The 20,378-nt window shown below is 47.1% G+C and overlaps 1 protein-coding gene across 3 annotated transcripts in view; it reads right to left on the reverse strand.

Annotated features, from left to right (window-relative positions):
- The window catches only part of SMARCA2 (SWI/SNF related BAF chromatin remodeling complex subunit ATPase 2), a 1,761,756-nt gene that overhangs the window by 879,288 nt on the left and 862,090 nt on the right, over positions 1-20,378 (reverse strand). For all 3 annotated transcript variants that reach the window (XM_085632958.1, XM_085632957.1, XM_085632956.1), the window contains exon 23: positions 18,670-18,716. In XM_085632958.1, coding sequence (XP_085489084.1) covers positions 18,670-18,716 — 47 coding nt within the window. The remainder of the gene's footprint in view (positions 1-18,669; positions 18,717-20,378) is intronic.

Below are 20,378 nucleotides of genomic sequence, written 5' to 3' on the forward strand. Positions count from 1 at the left end.
GTGATGCACTAGTAGGATGCAGGAGGCCATCAGCCCCAGAAGCCGCAACACTAGCCTGACCGAAACCCAGGATAGAGGCTGAAAGATGGGAATCAGGGCATGAATATCCCGGACCCGCTGTTCCGGCAGATAGACCCGGAACTGCGCCGAATCGAGAACCGCTCCGATGAAGAGGAGCTTCTGAGAGGGACTCAGGTGTGACTTCGGCACGTTGATGGAAAATCCCAGCAAATGCAGGAGATCCGCCGTAGTCTGGAGGTGGGAGACGACTGTCTGGGGCGAGCCCGCCTTCAACAACCAGTCGTCGAGATAGGGGAAGACTGGAACCCCTGATCTGCGCAGATGAGCTGCGACCACCGCCATCACTTTCGTGAACACCCGAGGGGCACTGGTGAGGCCGAAGGGGAGCACGGTAAACTGAAAGTGCTCTTGGCCCACCGTGAACCGCAGGTAACGCCGGTGGGCCGGCAGGACGGGGATGTGGAAATATGCGTCCTGCAAGTCCAACGCTACCATCCAGTCTCCAGGGTCTAGGGCAGCTAGAACCTGAGCCAAAGTTAACATCTTGAACCTTTCCTTCCGGAGGAAGGCATTGACGTTCCGAAGGTCCAAGATAGGGCGCAGGCCCCCCATGCCCTTCTTGGGAACCAGAAAGTAGTGGGAATAACAACCACGACCTACTTCTGGGCTCGGAACGCGCTCGACGGCCCCTTTGGCCAAGAGGGCCGAAACTTCCTCGTGGAGAAGATTCAAATGATCCCCCGAGAGACGGTGGTGCTGCGGTGGCATGGCTGGAGGGGTCGTCTCGAAGGGGAGGGAGTAGCCCCTTCGGACGATTTGCAGCACCCACCTGTCCGATGTGATGGACCGCCAGTGGAGCAAGTGATGTCTAACTCTGCCGCCCACTGGCGTGGAATGGGCCTGAAAGCTCGGACTAGGAAGGCTTTGAGGCGGATGCTGCCGGGGTGGATGTGGGCTGACCGCGTCGTCCTCCAGAACCGCCTCGGCGGAAACCACGTCCGCGACCGCGCGCAGGTTGGTTCTGCGGCTGGTGGCTAGGCGCACGTGAGGAGGCACCCCTTCCTTGGCCACGAAAGGGGCGAAAGGCGGAAGTTTGCGACCGCAGGGCCGAGAGGCCCAAGGACTTGCCCGTAGCCCGGGAGTCCTTAAAGCGATTCAGCGCACTGTCCGCTTTCTCGCCGAAAAGGCGAATTCCATCAAAGGGCATGTCCATGAGGGTGCTCTGGACATCGTCCGAAAAGGACGTGGACCGCAGCCTGGCGTGACGTCTAAGCGCCACTGAGGTAGAAATCGCCCTACCCAGCGAGTCCGTAGTGTCAAGCCCACATCGGATAGCATGTCGTGCTGCATCCCTCCCATCGGCCAGAGCCTGGGTAAGTCATGTCTGGACCTCCTCCGGACACAGGGGCAGCACGTCCTCCACCGTATCCCACAGAGAGTGGGAATAATGGTCCAAGAGGCAGGCGGTGTTCAAAGACCGCAGACCCAAGCTAAGGGAGGAGAACAGCTTCTTGCCGAACTGTTCCAGCCTCTTGGAATCCCGGTCCGGCGGAGCGGTCAGGAAGGAGGATTGGGAGGTAGAGGCCTGGATAACCAGGCTCTCGGGGGTAGGGTGTTGGGACAGGAAACTGGGGTCGCCCGGAGCAGGGCGGTGGCGCCTGGCGACGTTCCTATCCACAGGAGGAACTGTGGAGGGCTTGGACCAGGTGCCCTGCAGAACGTCAGTGAGGGCCTCATTGAATGGCAGCAGAGGCTCAGTGGAGCTTGCTGCTGACTGAAGCACCTCAGTGAGGACGTTAGTCCTCACAGCCACGGCAGGTAGCTCGAGCCCAAGGGCTGCGGCCACCTTGCGCAGCACCACAGAGAAAGCAGCACCCTCCTCCGAAGCCACAGTCGGAGGAGAGATGAATCCAGTGTCCGGAGAGGTATCCAGACCACTGGCCTCCCCCAGTTCATCTGCCCAGTCCTGTGACAGTTGAGCCTGAACGGCCATAGGATCCTCAGATCCCTCCCAGTCGCCCCCATCATCCGATTCCTGGTATGCAGGAGGAAGGATCGGAGCCGGGCGATAGACAAAATGTGTCTCCAGCGGCGCCGAACGCGGCGTCCATCGACGCCGTATCGGCGCCGGGCCCGGACCGGGGCTGAACCGGGGCTCGACGTCGAGCGGAGTCGGCGTCGGAGGTGGTACCGGTGTCGATGCCAGCGGAGGAGGCGTGACGAGGTCGACCGTCGTCGGCGGGGACTCGGGAACGGGTCCCTCGGGCGCTTGCGGCGTCGAGGCCGGAGCCGTCGACAGCGCCGGGGCCGGAGCCGCCGGCAGGCAAGGTTGCCCAGTCGGGTCCGCGGGGCCCGAAGGCGCGCCAGCGGGCGTCGACGGCGGAGCCAGGCTCCTCATGGCCGAGAGGAAGGCACTGACTTCCGCCGGCGTCGCGTCAGTCCCAGGGACCGGTGGGTATGGGGACTTGCGCGGCGCCTGCGGCTCCGCCGGAGCCACGGGGGTGGAACCACCCTGACCCTCGGCCGAGTCGCGCGACCGGCAAGGGGAGTCCGAAGAGCGGTGTCACTTCTTGGAGTGCTTCGACTTACCCGAAGACTTGGATCCCGACGACCGATGATGACGTCGGCTGCGAGCCGAGTGGCGAATCTCGAGAAACTTACGGGACCGCTCCCGTCTAGCCTTCGAGGTCAGGGCCTTGCAGTCCGAACACGACTCCGCGTCGTGGTCGAGGCCCAAGCAGTAAAGGCACTGGCGGTGATGGTCCGTAACCGACATCAAGCGGCTACAGTCAGCACAGGCTTTAAAACCAGGCATCCTACCGGCACCGGAGTCGAGACAGGATCAAAAAGGATCAAAAAGTTAGTCAAAAATTGACTAAAGGGGTAGCTCTCCCGGATCTGCGCTTACTGGCGCGGAAAAAAGAAGAACTGACGTCAGCGCGCGAGGGCGGCGTCTAAGTACTCCGACGACGTCATTCCGGCGCACGACGCCGACGACGGACGCGGATCTTCCGGATCCAGTCTGACGCCTGGGGATATTCTAAGGTGAGGAATCTAAGGTGAGGAATCTAACTAACGTGTTTCTTTCAGATATAAAGTTCCATCTGAAGGCCATGGTGGAGACAGACTATCCCCTATACCTATAATTACTGATGTTTGTCCAGATACTCATTTTTAACCACTGTCATGAGCTTATGTATTGAGTATAAATTGGACCAAGGACTTGCAGCTGAACACAATACTGATCCTAACCAACAACTAACTGGTATAACCCTCATAGAGCTTACCCTACCAGATCCAGCAAACAGCCTTGAAGTTGGTATGAAAGACAATGGCACTGGTTATATAAAAATACTATTACGGAATATAGTTGGGGTAAGAGGGAAACCTGCAGGATCCTGTATGGTGGGACTTCATTAATGTACTGCAAGAAACCTGGGCATTGGAAAAGGTGTTCGGGCAAGGCTACACAAACTACAGCAAAGAGGCGGGTGCCCTCTCAGGAAGGTCACCCATCAGGCTGTTTAATTATCTGGTTCAAGAATCTAATAGGGGTTTATATCTCCAGGCTTGACATAAATAATAATGCTATTTTTGGCATCATCATATAACTTCATTTCGAGCACAAAGATCATAAAAGGTACATAGCACAGCACAGCACAAGTTAAGACAGTATAAGTGATAAAAAATGATATTAAAAGATGACAAGGCTTCAATAAAATACAGTTAAGAAGATACGGGAAAAAAAGAAAAAAAAATTATGATATTTTAGGCTAGCATGTAAGGAGTCAGACCGGGCACAGATTCAATGTGCACAATATATATACAACCATTCCATCGGTAGGAACAAAGAATCTCCCACCATCAAGCTTCTGGCCCATTATCTATGACAGAGACCACACAAAGCTCCCGTAATAATTGCAGGTGACTTTAATACGACCTTCGAGCTGCTGGAAGGTCTTGCAACAATTACAGAGGGGGAAGATGAAGCTAAGGGAATCCAGAAATTGGAGACCTTGCCTTTGAGATCCTGGTCCGCAGTGGGATTTCAAATCTTATCACTGACCCTGTCTAAGGACTAAGGGCCTGTAATGGTAGATTTGATACCAATAGTCCACCGGCCTTTACATTTAAAAGAGGGTTTAGCCAGAGCTGTATAGATTTTATTTAATTGGGCATTGATCTATGTTATCTTGCGATAGATTTTGCAATCACCAAACTGGAAGATAGCGATCACAACACTGTTACTTTCCAACAACAGGAAGGCAGTCAAATGGTCGAAGATTAGTACAACACGAGCTATTAACACAAATATAAATCACCATTTGACAGCTACTCCTTGCAATACATATCTATGAGTAAAATTCATACAGCCTTGTATAATGCCTTATATACACTATGCACTAAAAGTATGATAGCACACAACTGCAGGGAACCTTGGGAGAGGATGTGGCCTAACGGATAGGACGGTTGACCTCAAATCTGGGGAACCGTGTTCGAGTCTCGGCTACAACGCTCAACATCCTGTGATTCTGGGCAAATCACTTAATCTCCCCATTCCTAACAAAAATGAATGTGTCCTTGTGTAACGCAACTGTTGCTCATGTAAAGCGCTTGGATACCCGTTACCTTTGGGTCAAGTTTGCACCATATAAAACTCTGAAATAAAAAAACAAGCCCTTGTATAGTAGAATATTGAGTGCCGCAGAGCCAAGCAAGCATTAATCAGAGTTATCAAATTAGGTGATTGCGATTTGATTAAGCAGAACCGAGCCTTCTACAAGTCCACTACCTCCTCGTCTAAACAAGCATGGATAGATTCAGGCTGGCTAGCTTTGTTAGATGCTGCAAACAACAAGGACCAAAGAATATTCTGGCAGATATTTTCCCACCGTGGCACAAAATCTGTTAGCCGTATTGAAGTCACAGTGCAACCCTCACATTGGGTTAAGGTCTTTACAAGTCTTTATGCAGCCCCCCCCCCCAACCTGTAGCCCATTGGGATAACCAGATAAAAGATCCACACAGCCCTGGGACTTTTCCAAAATTTTCTTTGAAGGAGAACAATCTGGGTATTAACTCCCTTCGCTATGGCAAAGCACCAGGCCCTGACAAGGTCCCTGGGGATCTATATCGATCAGAACCTACAGTTTGGGGCCAATACATTAATGCCCTCTCAAATAAAATTTCTGAAGGGTGATACCATCCCCTCCTCTAGGTTAGCAGCAGCAAGAATCCATATTTACAAGAAGAGCAATAGAAAATCCCCAGGTAATTATAGACCAATCAGTCTGTTTGATAACCTACAAAATGTTTTTTACCATCAAATATTATCTAGACTACAAAACTGGTTGGATGAGGGGATGGTCCTGCCTCCCTTCCAAGCAGGGTTCAACCCAAAGGATCAGCACTATTGACCAAGCCTTTCGCTTGAATCTTTTAAGAGGGAAATATCTGGCCCTCTAGTAAGATCAGCTTTATATTGCTTTTGTTGATTTGAGGTCCACGTTTGACCTGGTCCCAAGACACAAATTGTGGCTTCCCTATTTAGTGTGGGCATAGATCCTAGTTTGTTGAATATCCTCAAGAGGATACATGAGGGCACATATGCACAGGTGAGATCGGTGACTAATGGGGAGCTCATGGAACGCATTCCCACTGCAAGTTCTTGCCCCAACACTGTTCATGCTTAATATTAAAGACATGGTGGACCATTTGTCAACACACACCCATGACTGTCCCATGATAGGGGGCTTGCTAACACCTGCATTATTATTTGCAGATGATATTGTATTGCTGTCCCAAACCCCCATGGGTCTGCAGAACCAGTTAAACAGCTTTTCTGATTAATGCGAATCCAGAGGTTTGGACGTTAATACTTCCAAAACGAAGATCCTGTCCTTAAATCCACATAAATCACATAATGGTGGATTTTACTTGTGAGGCTCTAAGTTGCAGAAGTTTAATCAATTTGACTACCTAGGAGTGAGGATTGACAAATCTATCAATTGAAAAGCCCAATTAATGACATTTGAACTCTCACTGATGCATGGGTCAACTTCGGTTTCCAAACGCTACAAAGCTACTACACCGAAAACTGTAACCCCAGTTGGAGAACTTTTTAGGGCCAAGGTTCAGTCTGTAGTCTTATATGGGGCTGAATTGTGGGGGATAGAGAACAAGGGGCTCAACACCAAAGAAAACTGCTTTTTAAAACCCTTATTCACACTACCTAGTAGCATACCCAAGCTCCCCCTATGCTTTGATATAGGACTCAAACGGATTGGGAGCATAGCTAGATTAAGACCATTACTCTTTTGGGTGCGTGGGTGATCCACTCCTGAACTGGCGATCTATAGGTTTACACTCGAGGAGATAGTCCACATGAGGAACTGCAATACTATTCCATGGATCAGCTATATAAGGTGCAGTTGAACAATTTGGGATTGGGCATGTACTGGTCAGAGTCTACTCTAATCAAACCTAACTTTAAGGTAGTTGTCAAGGAGAAATACTGAACCCATGTGAACGAACCGTACCATTGAAACGTGAAGTCATGTGGATTGACAGAAGGATTTCTGGACTTTAAAATTGCCCCCTCATTAGAGCTATATATGGACGCATTTGTTCCACTGCTAACTTGCACCCTGTTCACTGAATTTAGGCTTGGCACCCTACAGGTGACTAAATTCAAGTACAAATTGTATTGTAATTGCATTTATATAGTGCTTACTACCCCTGACGAGGCGTTGAATCGATTTTCCGGCGAGTAGCACGCTACTTCGGAATCCTTAAAGGATTAGTGGTGAATTAGTATAGTGAAAATATGAAAGTAATTTGAGTGGTGGATGTGTTAGTCATTTATTTGGATTGAGAAGAATAGTGGAGGGATAGAAAGAAGGGAAAAAGGTTTGCATTTATATAGCGCTTGCTACCCCTGATGGGGTGTTGGAAGTGCTTTTTAGGCAAGTAGCACGCTACTCTGGAACCCATACAGTGTTAGTGGTGAATTAGTATAGTGAGAATATGAAAGTAAGTTGAATGGTGGCTATGTTAGTCAGTTATTTGGAGTGAGAAGGATAGCGAAGGTGTAGAAGAGGTGAAAAGTTTTGCATTTGTATTGCGCTTGCTACCCGATGAGGTGTTGAAGTGCTTTTTCGCCGAGTAGCATGCTACTCCGGAACCCATTAAGGGTTAGTGGTGAATTAGAATAGTGAAATATGAAATTATTTGAGTGGTGGAGATGTTAGTCTGTTATTTGTATTGAAAAGGATAATTGAGGGATAAGGGAAGGATTTAGAGTTTATTTTAATTATTTATGTTTGGGGCTCACTGAAGTAGGAGGAGGATTGGAATGAGTAAATGGGAGATGGAGGTATATGAGTAAAAAGGAGGTGGAGGGGGAAGAGTCAGAGGGAGGGTTTAGAAAGGCTTGTTTTGGGAATCGGAATAGTAAAAAGAGGTATGAGGGGTGGAGTAGGGAGGAGTCTGGAAAGGGTTATTTTGGGGAACATAGTAGTAGTATGGGGTTTGGGATGAATGAGAATGGAGGTAAAGGATATATTGAAAGCGGTATAGGGTGAGAAATAGGGTAGTGCATTGGAAAGAGTAGTAGAAAGAGGTTTGAGATGAGTAAGAGTTGAGTTAGAGGATATATTGAGAGCAGTATAGGGTGAAAAATAGGGTAGTGAATTGGATATGCTGAATTTGAAGAAAAGCAATAAATAATTAAATGTAATAAAGATATAGATCCAAATGTAATAAAGATATAGATCCATAAGTAAATGGAAGGTATATAGATGCATAAAGGAAGGCAGTATATGTAGATTAAAGATGCATTAAATAAACTCTGGTTTTCAAGTGTTGTACTGTAAATTAGTTATATATATATTTGTAGCTCAATAGTGAAGCAATTGTAAATAGTTATGATAAAAAGATTGACTTATTTATGCTGTCACTTATATACATGTTAAAAACAGAATAATGTAACTATCAGTAATGTGTACATTTGTTAAGCAGAACTAAAGAATATCCATTTACAATAATTCTTTTAAACGTAAGTATTCTACACAATTATACAAAGCAATACACATATATAGGTACATATCTATAGTAGAAATAAATGCTTATATACAGAGAGATATGCTGTATATTTCTATCTGTTTTCCTATGGTGGTTATGTTGGGAAGAGCCAATTCTTGAGTATTTTTCTGAAGATAAGGTGGTTATCCGTGGATCTTATGTGGGGGGGTAAAGAGTTCCATAGTTTGTGCCACCCATTGTTTTTTCTTGTATCTTGGGATTTTGAGGTGAGGTGCCACTCTAGAGCGGAGGTTCCTTACCTTAGAATTACCCCCAGGCGTCAGACTGGATCCAGAGAATTTTTTCTCTTAGCAGTACCCCTGCACGTCGGTAGGTGGCGGCGGTCACTCCACGTCCGTCATCTGCGTTGTGGTCGCCTGGATGACGTTGCAGTGTCTAATTAGACACTGCCCCTGCGCACGGACGTCAGTTCTGACATGACTTTCCATGCCAGAAGCATAGAGTCATGCAAGACACTGAACACTGGCGCGCCACAACTAGGGCCTGTAAGGGAGTACCTATCCCTAGAAGTCAGTTTGCAGAGCGGGGAGGACGGGTGGGGCGATAAGGAATCCATAACGAACCTTACAGATACATCATTACCAAAGGTAAGTAACTTGTTCATCTGAAAGACAGTTAGTTATAGATGCCTTACCTTAGAATAGATACCCCAGCAATACCATCCCCGGAGGAGGGTCTGCAAAACAAGTTCACACCAGAAAGTCCTAGAAGACAGAACGGGCAAAGTAGCCGTCCCTCCGGACTTGACTATCAAGGCAGTAATGTGTGGTAAACGTGTGCATAGATGTCCATGTTGCCGCCTGGCAGATGTCAATGAGTTGGACGCCACGTGACAAAGCAGTAGTTGCTACCGTGGCTCTAGTGGAATGGGCCTGCAACCCCACTGGGGGTTCCTTCGCTAAAGCGTAACAAATCTTTATACAAAAAACAACCCATCTTGAGATGGTATGCTTGTGGACAGCCCGCCCTTTCTTGGCACACACATAGCTAACGAAAAGTTGATTGTCCACCCAGAAATCTTTAGTGCGGTCAAGGTAGAAGGACAGCGCACGTTTTGGGTCCAGACGGTAGAGTCGCTCCTCCTCCTTGGAAGGGTGCGCAGGTGGGAAAAAGGTGGGCAAAGTATGGTTTATCCAATGTGAAAAGTTGTAACCACTTTTGGAAGGAACAAGGGTCTCATTCGAAGCACCACTTTGTCCAGATGCACAGAGAAGAAAGGGGTCTTAGAAGAAAGAGCCTGAAGCTCTCTCACTCTGCGAGCAGAGGTGATGGCAACAAGAAAGGCAGTCTTCCACAGCCTTTGCTGTGTGCCATGCCACAAACTTGTTCCATGGACAGGCGTATTCCGTCTTGGTGGAGGGACGCCTGGCAGCCAAGATGACATTACAGACTTCGGGAGGAAGGTCAAAGGCTTTCAAATGTCGCCGCTCAATCTCCACGCAAGGAGGTGGAGGCTGGACAGGTTCAGGTGGAGGACCGCCCCCTGCTGCTGCGACAGAAGATCCTCCCAAAGGGGCAGTCTGATCAGAGGATCGATAGCCATGCTCGGGGTACCAGACTCTGTATGCCCAGTCCGGGAGCCACAAGAATGACTTGGGCTGGGTCGCACTTGATCTTCTTCAGCACTCAACGCAGATGTGGTACAGGCGGAAAGGCATACAGGAGGCTGTAGTTCCATTTGCGACGAAAAGCGTCCCCAAGCGAGTGCCGCCTTGGAAACATTGAGCATTCTCATCGGTGGCAAACAGATCTAACGAGGCTCTCCCCACTGGTGAAAGAGAACTTGCACCACCTCCAAGTGAAGACACCATTCATGACCCACCAGGCACTGACGGATGAGTTTGTCCACTCTGGCGTTCAGAGAACCTGCCAGGTGTTGAACCACCAGGGTTATGCCCTGATGTTCCAGCCATGTCCAAAGGTGAAGAGCCTCTTGACAAAGGGTCCAAAACCCCACCCTGCCCTGTCTGTTGCAATACCACATGGTGGTGGTGTTGTCTGTGAACACCTGTACTGCCTTTCCCTGGTGGAGGGAAGGAATGCCTTCAGTGCCAAGCGAATCACTCGGAGCTCCAACAGGTTGCCATGGAGCCCGGATTCTGCCGTGGACCAGACTCCTCTGATCTCTGCCTCTCCTAGTTGTCTGCCCTATCCCAGGAGGGATGCATGGGTCACCACCGTGAGGTCTGGTTGGGGAAGGGAGAGGGATCTGCCTCTGACCCAATCCTGGTTTCTTAACCACCACTGCAGTTGTTGCGCAGTTTGAGATATTCCCCTGATGCTATGCCCACTGGAAATTCAGGTCCCACTGCAGAGCCCGCAAATGCAATCTGGCATGATGCAATCTGGCATGATCCATCTGGCATGATCCATCTGGCATGATCCATCAGCAAAATGCAGGAGGCCATGAGGCCCTGCAGCCTCAGGGTCATTCTCACCGAAATCCAAGACAGAGGCTGAAACATCAGTATCATAGCCCGAATATCCCAGACTCGTTGCTTGGGAGGATAGGGCCGAAACTGCAGAACAGCTCCGATGAAAAGGAGCGACTAAGAGGGAGTCAGGTGTGACTTTGGCACATTGATTGTGAACCCCAGTGAATGCACGAGGTCCACCGTAGTCTGGAGGTGGGGGACGACAGCCTGGGGCGAGCCCGCCTTCAACAGCCAGTCGTCGAGATAGGGAGAGACGGCCACCCACTGGCCTCTGTTGGGCCTGAAAGGTCAGACTAGGAGGGTTTGGAGGCTGCTGCGGGGAAGGGGAAGGGAAGATGGGCCCGCCCGCTGGTTCCCAAACCCACGTCGCTGGGTACCATGTCCCCAGCCACGCAGAGGCTGAGCAGCTTGCGTGGACCGGTGGCTGGATTGGGTTGGACGTGGTGGGGTGCCTCTTCCGTAGCCACAAGAGGGGCGAAAGGCAGACTGGAGTGGACGGGAGGACGCAGCGAGGCCTAAGGATCTGGCCATTGCTCGAGAATTCTTAAAGCGCTCCAGCACCGAGTCTTCCTTTACACCAAAAAGGCAATGGCCATTGAAGGGCATGACTAGCAGAGTGGACTAAACATCCCCCAAAAAACCAGACATCCTCAACCAGGCGTAGCGCCGAAGGGCTACCGACGTGGCAATCGTTCTGGTCAGTGAGTCGGTGGTAACCAGTCCACAGCAAATTGTGAATTTTCATGCGTCCTTCCCATCTGCCATGGCTTGGTAGAGAATGGCCAAGGCCTCCTTTGGCGCTGAGGCAGCGCTTGCACCACTGTATCCCAGATTGTATGGGAGTATCGGCCCAAGAAGCACGCTGTATTCATGGACCGCAGTGCCAAGCTGAAGGAAGAGAACATGCGCTTCCCAAGATGATCTAGCTTCTTGGATTCCCAGTCTGGGGGAGCAGAAGGGAATGCGCCCTTGGAAGAAGAAGCTTGGACCACCAAGCTCTCGTGGAAAGGGTGTTGGGTGACGGAAATGTGATCGTCTGGGGCCGGGCGGTGTTGGCGGGCAATCGTCTGTTTCACAGGAGCCCTTGTGCTGGGCTTTGACCAAGTGCCCAGAAGGACGTCTGTGAGGGCTTCCTTGAAGGGCAAGAGGGGTTTTGAGGAAGTTGCCACTGGTTGAAGCACCAGTCAGGAGGTTAGTCCTGACTGCCACTATAGGGAGCTCCAGGCCCAAGGCCTCGGCTGCCCTACGCACCACCACAGCATAGGACGCTCCCTCCTACGTAGCCATGGTAGGGAGAGAAAGCATGCCAAGGTCTGGGGAAGTGTCCAGACCACTGTCATCACCCAATTCCTCTCTCCAGTCCGGTTCTTTCAGATGGTCTGTCAAGGATCCAGCGACCCCTCCCAGTCCTCATCACCACCTTCACGGTGATAGGGAACATTTGGGATGAACAAGAGAACAAAAGTACCCTCCGGCATCGGATCAGGCTCCGGGTCCATCTCTGGAATGAGTATGGGAGAAGGGGGGTAGGGGGGGCAGGTGTCGTCGCAGGGGAAGGTCAAATAAGGTCGACAGGCATAGATCGGGATTCAGGCCTGGTTCCAAGGGGGCCGGAGCCACCGGCATCGAAGGCCCTGGGCCCCCAACCAGCACCGCGGGGCCCGAAGGACAGGCCAGCAGAGTCGGGCTACCCAAAGACACGGAGGGCTTCGTAGAACGTATGAAGTTAGGCAGGGGACGCCCCGGCTCCCGGAAACGGGGGAGGCGCGGAGTCGTCCCTGAGTCAGGCGCCGGAGATGGAGCCGTAGAGCGATGCCGTTTCGGATCGCACATCGCGTCAGCTGACCGACAGGGAGACGGTGAAGAGCGACAGTGCTTCTTCGCCTTCTTCTTGTGCTTCGACTTACCCGAGGAGTGCGAAGACTTGGACGTGGTGGCCCTGCGAACAATCTCAAGAACTGCCGGGTTTCCAAGAGCTTTCAGGACCGCTCCCGCAAAGACTTTGGATTCATGGCCCAGCAGTCTAAGTACGACTTCGGGTCGTGGTTGTGCTCCAGACACCAAAGGCACACAAGGTGCGGGTCCGTCACAGACATCAGTTTGTGACAGACCTCACAGGGCTTGAAGGCAGTCCGATGATGGGACATCCCTCACGCACCAGGAGTTGACCCGAAAAAGGAAGTCGACAAAAGTCGAAAAAAGCTTAGTCAACAAGTGACTAATAGGGTAAACTCTTTCTGGACCCGCCCTAGGCTGGCACGGAAAAAGAAAGAACAGACGTCAGCGTGCAGGGGCGGCGTCTAAGTAGACACCACAACGCCATCCCGGCGACCACGATGCGGAGACGCGCAGGGGTACTGCTGGGAGAAAAAATTCTCCGGATCCAGTCTGACGCCTGGGGGTAATTCTAAGGTAAGGAATCTATAATTAACTGTCTCTTTCAGATCCATGTATTGCTTTGTGTGTGATACAAGGCAGCTTGAATGTGGATCTTCTGGCAACCGGTAACCAATGCAGGGCTTTCAAGACGGGAGATATGGTCTTGCGGTTTCATATGTTAGAGTAGTCTGGCAGCCGAGTCCTGAATCAGTATTCTTTTCATGGCCGTTAAAGGCGATCCGTAGTAGAGGCTATTGGCGTAATCGAGTTTGGGAAAACAAGAGAGATGGTAGCCTGGACTTTGAGTGGAAATCCCAAGTGGGGTAAGATTAGTCGCAGAGTTTTTATAGTAACAAAGCTTGATCTTGCTAGTCTGTCCACTTGGGCATTCATCGATTGCTTGGAGTCCATGGTCATTCCGAGGTTTCTTGCTTCATTCAATATTTTAGGCAGTGTTCCCAGATCATCAGGCCACGAAGTGAGTGGGTCATAATGTTTCCAATCGCCACGTGAGTATTTTCGTTAAGGAAGCATCCAATTTGAGATGGCTCCATGTCATCCATTGATCCACGGCTCTGAGACAACTGAAAATTGGCGAGTTTCCAATGTCTTTGGGACATTGCAGTTGAAGGAGTATTTGTGTGTCATCTGCATAGTTATAGCACTTGAGGTGAAATTGATCAGTGCTGGTAATGACTTTATGTAGATGTTGAAAAGCATGGGCGAGATAATAGAGCTTTGAGGGACCCCTGCTTTCGTGGAGTACCATTTGAATTAGAAAGGCGGGGTATGAATGACATTAGTGAGCTAACTACTGGGTGGAAGGCACTATTGGGAGGCTTTGAGACTAATGAAAAGTGATACAAGGAAAACCATAGTCTTTGTGGTAGACAGATTCTTATAGTGGGCATCGTAAATTAGATCAAAAGGGCTTCTTGTTGGTAACCTCTAATTCCATAGGATATCTGGAGATATAACTGCTATAATCTTAAAGGACTGAATAACTGTTAATAGGAGGAAAATGATATCAGGCATACCGTACTAAATATATATATATTTTTTTTACTTTAGTATTACGGATCTTTATATATTAACCGTGATTTTATCTGAATTTATTATATTGCTCATGTATAACAGCTGAGTTTAACTCATTTTTGCACAGCCGTGCATGGTTTGTTTGACTGGTTGACGTATTTATGTGAAGGATGTATTGGTTTTAAGGCTTCTAAGCCAAAATAAAGTATAAATGACCTACCTACAAAAAAAGATAAGCTCTTGGCCTTACAATTAAAACCTAAGACTAATAAAGCATATATTGCAGAAATACTAGGATTCTAGGGTGTGCCAATAATGGATAAACAGAAAAGACAGGAGCCTTCAAGCAATTCTATCAGCAACTAAATATGTATGAGGGGGATATGAGAGAGCAGGCAGCGTACATCTATAGAACTGCAAGCTTCCCTGACAGGTGCCTGAAAAAATGGAAATACTCGGATAGGCCCATAAATATTTCAGAAAATTGGTGGAGTTACAAACTTGTAGAAAGGGGGCATGGCACCAGGATCTGAAGGATTCATGGCTGCATTCTACAGTGCACTAGGAGGAACACTGGCTCCACTGTTGATACTGCTCTTTTATTGATGTGGAAGTGACCATGGAATCACCCCCTTCATAAGGAAAACAGATATTACTCTAATTCCAAAACCAGAGGACTCCTCCTAGGATTGCAAACTGCATATTGCTCCTAGTGCTTTTAAATCTAGACATATATTTTGTTTTTATAAAGTGCTTGTGAACAAGTTGGATAAATATCTCCAAGGCTTTGTTGATGCAGATCAGTGAGAGTTCATCCCATGTAGGCATGCATACAACAACATTAGAAGGGTGGCTCATCTGGTAGAAAAAGTAAACAGGAAAAAGATCCTAGCGATTTTGGTCACACTAATTGTCAAAAAAGGCATTTGGCCCAGTTAACTGGCGCGAATCATCATTAATGTCAACAAGCCGTGTGGGGATCTGGGGGTTGGTATGGGGTGAACATGTGAACAGGAGCCAGGTAGGGGTGTCACGTCTCGTCTCGCCTCTTTTGTTTGCCTGATCTATATAACCATTAGGTACCACTGTACGGAATAACTCAAAGGTCCGTGGAATGACCTTTGGAGAAGAGTCTCACAAGCTCTGCCTCTTTAACGATTGATTCTGAGCCAGACAATTACCCAATAGCGATAAACTGCTAGTTAGGGCACTTTGAAGAGTTAGAGGGATTCAAAATTAATGAAGACAAATCTGAAATACTAACTTTGTCCCTGACGAACGCAGAACTAAACAAACTACAAACTGGTTTTCCCTTTAGTTGGGCCAGTCGCATCAAACTCTATCTAGGGATATACATTACTCCCTCATTGTTAAAGATGGTACATGTTAGTTTGTCTAAACTGAAAAGTGAGCTATTGCTTAACATGTTTAGTAGGAGTTCCCTTCCCCTATTGAGGTTGGGCAAGATAGCCACAGTTAAAATTGTGTGAAAAATGGAACTACAACTACTAAGATGCAATGGGGTAGTGGCGCTGTTGCATGACCTAACCCCTTTCACTGATAAAGCGAACAAGCTTTGCAACACCTGCATGAAATGAATGGGATTATACCCTGTCTGGCGGACATATGCAGAGGCTTCCATGCTCCAGCAGAGCGGTTGGATTGGCGTATGTACTTAAGGCTCTCTGCCCAGGACAGATGAGGTATAACACCTGACTGTTGCAGGTTTTACTGGTGAATCTGCCGAACTGCCGGATCACTGGTTTAGTGTTACACACCAACATTTTCTTTTGTCTTCTCGTTTTTCACAGTTTTGCGTTTATTCACGTTTAGCAGTAGCCAGTAAGAGATCCTGATGAAAGCCGTGACACTCATATAGGTCAAGAGGCTCAAACATGTCGATCGCTTTTTAGTGCAACTGCCTCTAATGTCGGCAGTTATAATACACACTATCTGTTTTTAATCCTAGCACCTGGTAGCAATAATAAATTAGGTCTGGCTAACCTCATAGCTAGTTTTAAATCACTATTTTTGGGCACTGCACTCCCAACATCACGCTCTTATTGGGCTGTATGAATACCCTCTTTAAAACGTGCCTGAGCTCCTCCCTTGCAGCGAAGGGGTTGTAGCCCGAGTCACAGCTAGGCTTGTGACGCCAGGAGGTATCCCTATGATGAAGCATGACACCTCTGGTGAATGAGGGAAACCGTCCGTAAAAGGGATTCCCCCCCCCTTTTCCTTTCAGCATAGTTGTGTCTATCCACATACCCACCCGACTCTGGACCCGAGGGTTCTTTGTGTGCTTGTTTAGCAAAGTCCAGCAACCCATAAATATTGTCTACTGATGAGGGAGGAAGCCGGAAACGCTGGTGTCTCGAGATACGATTTCGAAAGACGGCATTAGTTGAAAAATATGAACTTTGGGTGAAAAACTGAACTACAACTACCAAGACGCTACGGGGTAGAGGCGCTGTTGTATGCAAGCAGTGCATTCCTACCCACTTTCACTAATAAAAGGCTCTCGTAAGCATCCCTCATGCTGACGAGCTTTGGAATGCCTACACGCTATAAGTGAGATTATATCTGAGAAAATTGGCAGCATGTCCAGCAATCCGTAAATATTCTCTACTGATGAGGGAGGGATCTTGAAACACTGGTGTCTAGAGATACGATTTGGAAAGACAGCATTAGCTGAAAAATAATATGAACTTTGGGTGAAATACTGAACTACAACTACCAAGACGTTATGGGGTAGTGGTGCTAATGCATGCAAGCAGTGTGGTCCTACCCACTTTAACAGTTAAAATTTATGCCCTGCCACGTCTCCTCTACCTGTTGCAAGTCTTGCTGACACCTGGCTAAGGTATCCAGAGACAATTTAATGGCCCGCCAAGACAAAGGAGGCTAGCACTTCCAGACCTCTTGAGATATTACCAGGAATCACCCTTACAGCTTCTTCAAACATGGATACTGCAGGGAAAACTGATACAAAATGGATTTTTATGGATAAGACACTTATGGGGAGCCCCCTCTGGGATGTCCTTTACCCATCTAAACAATTTAGACCAAAAAATGCATATAGGCATTTCGGAATAGAAAGGGAGGGGGAACTCTCGGATACTGAATGACCTGTTTAGGAAGAGTGACAATCACTTTTCGCAATATAAGTCAGAATTTAAGGTAACAGAAAGAAACAGTTTCACATACACAAAATTAAGACATTGGGCTTTACACCCATATGTAATAGCAGAAGCAACTAGTAGTGACTAGTAGAGAGAAATGGGGCTTTCGAAAACATGGAACACCACTGAAGAGAGAAATAAAGGACAGAGTGGGAGACATAGTAAGCAGCTACAAAAAATGTCATACACGTAGCAGAGTTGTAGGCTAATGTGTGGTTGGCATTCTATCCTACAACAACAAACAAAGACTAAAAACATTTTTTTTAAAAGAAGACAGACCCTAACATGGGTAGGGTTGCTGGACATGTGGGATACTGAACAGAGCCACACTTCATATCTGCTGGCCTTATACCAAATTAAAGCATTTTTGGAAGGAGGCCCTTTTCAGGATTAAGCAGGTATTGGTTTCAACTCAGAAGAGACTGCACATGTTATCCTACTGTGCCTTAGATAGACTAGAGTAAAAGGTATGAATAAATAAATAAGGTTTCTACTGAATTATTTACTAAGAGCTGCAAGCAACTGATAGCAGCAGATGGGAGAAAATCAGATCCTCTTCGATAATCAGATGGTACACCAAGCTCGAGACCATGATAGCTATGGAAAAAATAACATGCAATTTGATAATTTAGCACAATCATTTCAAATGGCTATGGAATTCCTTAGAAGACCATCATCTTAGCATCAATAATCAACAACTGCTCTACAAGACCTTAACGGCTAAGAGAACTTTTGATCTGAACTAGTAACAATGACTACAGGAGGAAGTCAGTGTAAAAGGAAAGTGAGCTTATTAGTGGGGGGGGGGCCTTACATATGTGTAATAGACGTCAGTGCAAGTGTGTGGGAGTGGGGGCAAGGGTAGGGAGTTACAGCAATTGGCAATTACATGTGGACTTATTGGATTGACTTGTACATGTTACCTCTGCTTCATAAAAATTGTTTACAACCCAAAAAAAATTCCACAGATGGGCATGCCCTGGAATTGCTATAATTGATTTGTATGGAAGAGCACTAGTCAGCTGTAGCTCAGAAATGGAATCCGCTAAAATGTTCTATTTGAAATAGAAAGTTCTTATTGTCAGTTAGGTATTTTATCTTGGGATTACTAGCAAGATAGGCCATCTAAGAAAACCAATACCTACTTGCACTTATCATTTCCACATCATAAGTACACTATGTCACATAAAGCACTTTTACCATATACGGTGATTAATTGATACAAAATATCCTCTTAATTTATCTTCTGGTTATCTGTATTTTAGCAACAAAAAGAGGCCATACATCACAATCTTCCTACAGCCGTTCCATGCTACTATATTTCAAAGTATAAGATATACCCTCTAGTCAGGCAAATAGATATGCAGACATGGAACACTAAAAAGATAAGATACCTTAAAAAGAAAATCCGATCAAGCTTTTCCAATGAAGTTGTGTTCAAAACATTGTCTATCTAAATGTAATAAATAAAACAACGCAGTCTAAAGAAATATTGCATAAATTCATACATTTACCCATTGATCAGACCATCTGAGTAGCCCAAGTGTTCAGCAAAGGATTCCTGCAAAATATAACCAAAAGTAGTTTATACAATTGTTTTCCTCCAACTTTGGAATGTTTTACACCATACAGCAAGTAGGAAAGGTGATATCAACAGAGAAAAAAATCTGACTGCAGACCTACTAAAATGTTAACAAATTTGAAATGTAAGCAAAGCTTCAAATTCATCAGATGTATTTTGAAAAGCCAAAATGTGGGTCTTGGTAACAATCTAATAAACAAATATCTATCAAACGTGTACCTAATCTTTAGTAGATCTTCCTTTTCTGGTCTCTTTTCATTGTGGCCCTTATTGCTGTATATTTCACAGATTTATCTTGCACAGTTCAATTCTTACATTACAGTTACAGGTAGAAAAAGCATAAATAATCATGTCCAAATGAATTGAGGTCATTGTAGTCACTCCTATGGTAAAATGCCACCGTTTGCTTCAATGTAACTCCTAATGAACAAGTTACTTACCTCTGGTAACACTACTTACTGGTAGATACTTCATCTAATTGCAGATTCTTCCCCTTTAGAATATTCCCCAGGCACCAGATTGTATTTGGATGATTTCAAAGCAGTGCTCCTGCATGCTGCTAGGTAAAGTTGAGATTACCTTGTTACACTTTGAAAGTGACTAAGCGGAGACCCATATAGGTGCCACCCTGTGAACAAATGCCCGTTTTTTGATTGATTCTTTCTGCGCCCTTGAATACAGAGCACAACACCATTGTCCATACCCGTTTGCATATCTCTCATTTGGGAACTTTTTAAATGGTAAAAGAAGACCGCTCCATAGAACAGAGAAGAGGGAGGGTAGTGAGTAATCTGTGGTTAGATAAGACTATTGACCAGAAAGAGTATTACTGAATTTAAATAACTTGTTCTCCTAATGGCAGATCCCTCCCCTTTAGGACAGAAACCAATGCAGTACTTTTCAAGGTGGAGGACCAGTGGAGTGGTCGTCGACCAAAACGTCCTGCAGCAAACAGGTAAAATGCCCCTCCCTTTGGGCCGAGTTGGCAATGCAGTAATGATTTGTGAAAGTGTGCAAAGATGCCCATGTCTTGGCCAGGCAGATGTCAAAAACAGGCCCTTTGCGTGATAATGCAGTGGTAGCAGCCCCGGTCCAGGTGGAATGAGCCCTCTGTCTTTTCAGAGACTGTCAATGCATAGTAGATCTTAATGCAGAAGACAATCCACCTCGACAGAGTCCTTTTCTGGACTGCATAACATTTCTTATCCCCAAAGACCACCACCGATAGATAGTTTTTTCAATAGTGAACCCTACATAGAGTGGTCTGATCTCCGGTGGACTTTGGCATGATCAATATAAAAGTTCAAGGTACTTTTTGGGTCCAGCCAGTTGAGTCTCTTCTCCTTTTCTAAGAGGTGAGGTGTGGCAAAGAACACTGGGATGGTGATGGATTGCCCAATGTAAAAAGGCATCACAACTTTATCCAAATAGGCTGCCCTGGTCCTCAACACCATTTTGTCTGGGGAATAATGTGGTGTAGAGCAGCTGCACTGAGCTAGCTTGGAACTTTACTCAGGCAACAATCTGAGGTAATTGCAATAAGGATGAAGGATTTGAGATTCAGAAAAAACAATAAGCAGCTGCCATTGGCTCGAAGGAAGTACACACGAGAAACAGCAGGACCAAATTAAGATTCCACAG

The sequence above is a fragment of the Triturus cristatus genome, chromosome 2_1 (genome assembly GCF_964204655.1).
Source record: "Triturus cristatus chromosome 2_1, aTriCri1.1, whole genome shotgun sequence".
NCBI classification, from domain to species: domain Eukaryota; kingdom Metazoa; phylum Chordata; class Amphibia; order Caudata; family Salamandridae; genus Triturus; species Triturus cristatus.